The sequence below is a fragment of the Nanorana parkeri genome, unplaced genomic scaffold (assembly GCF_000935625.1).
Source record: "Nanorana parkeri isolate BGI_ZX_2015 unplaced genomic scaffold, ASM93562v1 scaffold2856, whole genome shotgun sequence".
Classification (NCBI taxonomy): Eukaryota; Metazoa; Chordata; class Amphibia; order Anura; family Dicroglossidae; genus Nanorana; species Nanorana parkeri.
In genome coordinates this window covers 11,303-12,522 of record NW_017309124.1, presented here as the reverse complement: position 1 = coordinate 12,522, position 1,220 = coordinate 11,303, and the positions used below count along the sequence as shown (strand labels likewise).

Genomic DNA, 1,220 nt, shown 5'->3' with positions numbered 1-1,220 from the left:
CCAGATATAGAAATATATTTTTTGCTTTGGATGGAGTCGGTAAGTATTGTAAACTTCAGGTTGTTATTGCTGCGCTACCGCTGGGGAGAATCACTCCCTCTATTTATCCTGGGGGTCATCAGAGCACAAAGTGGCGGGAAATCATTTTGTTACCGGAACAGGAAAGGAGGGTAAACCTTCCAATGGGAGAGATGGTGTCCGATCTTGTAGCATGACACTAAGACCGGTCAGTCGATTTATATAGCGGCACTATGACACACACACCCTTGGCCTAGAAGGGAAGGAAGTATAAACCAGGCCCCGATTCTTCCACTGAATCGATGTCCCTCGTCCCCCTCGGACGGCCCTCTGGACTTACCTTCCTTGGCCTTCCTGTCAGTGACCGGTTTAGCCATGGACGAGGTCTTGTAGAGGTATCCATTATGAGTGATGGAGTGGTGCATGACGTAATATTGCTTCTCTAGATTTGTCCCAAAATCCAGACGGGGCGTCTCTGCCAGGAGAAGAAGATAACATAAGCCTTCAATGGGTCAAAAGCTCAGAGTCTCCAAAACACCAACATCATAGAACGTAACTCCTTATTGTTTTACAAAGACTTCAATATGTACCAACCTTCACCACAAGATGTCAGCAGAGCAGCAGAGAAGCAGCGACACAGCGTACAATGGCGACATTGTGCCACCAGTCACAAGGTGCCCGCTGTCTGCATTTTGCGCTGTAACTTCTAATCAGCGTTCACTGGGCCGAAATCCAAGGAGATTTTTTTTTTTTTTTCTGCCGGAACACAGTGGTCGTACCCTCCCCTTTAAAGAGCACCTGTCCTCTATACACCAATGACATCCTGTCGCTCCAAAGTCTAAGCCTTTATGTCACTTGCAGCATTATGAGGCACTGTGCGTCTCCTATAGACAGCACTAATGTGAACCTGCACCCAGACTCTGCCCATTGAAGAGTTTATAACAGCAATTTAGAGCAAGCCCTTCGATTACCTCTGTAGCTATGGGTATTGTGGAGAAATGTATCTTCAAAGTTCACAGAGGCACATAAATCACAAAGAGGCACAAAGAACGCCACCAAACAACATGCAAACTGACCCTTATTCTCTATGGAGAGCAGAATCCTAGCAGCCCGCCCGCCCTCTAATGGGAATATATATAGCGGGTGCTTGAGAGCTGTTACAAAGCGACTGAAACTGACTTTAGAGTGTGCAAAAAAAAAAA

The 1,220-nt window shown here is 46.4% G+C and overlaps 1 protein-coding gene across 1 annotated transcript in view; it reads right to left on the bottom strand.

Moving 5' to 3' along the window:
• Positions 1-1,220, bottom strand: part of ARAP1 (ArfGAP with RhoGAP domain, ankyrin repeat and PH domain 1) — a gene marked incomplete at its 5' end in the record, with an annotated part of 27,487 nt that overhangs the window by 15,528 nt on the left and 10,739 nt on the right. Inside the window, one exon of the mRNA XM_018574279.1 lies at positions 359-493. Coding sequence (XP_018429781.1) covers positions 359-493 — 135 coding nt within the window. The remainder of the gene's footprint in view (positions 1-358; positions 494-1,220) is intronic.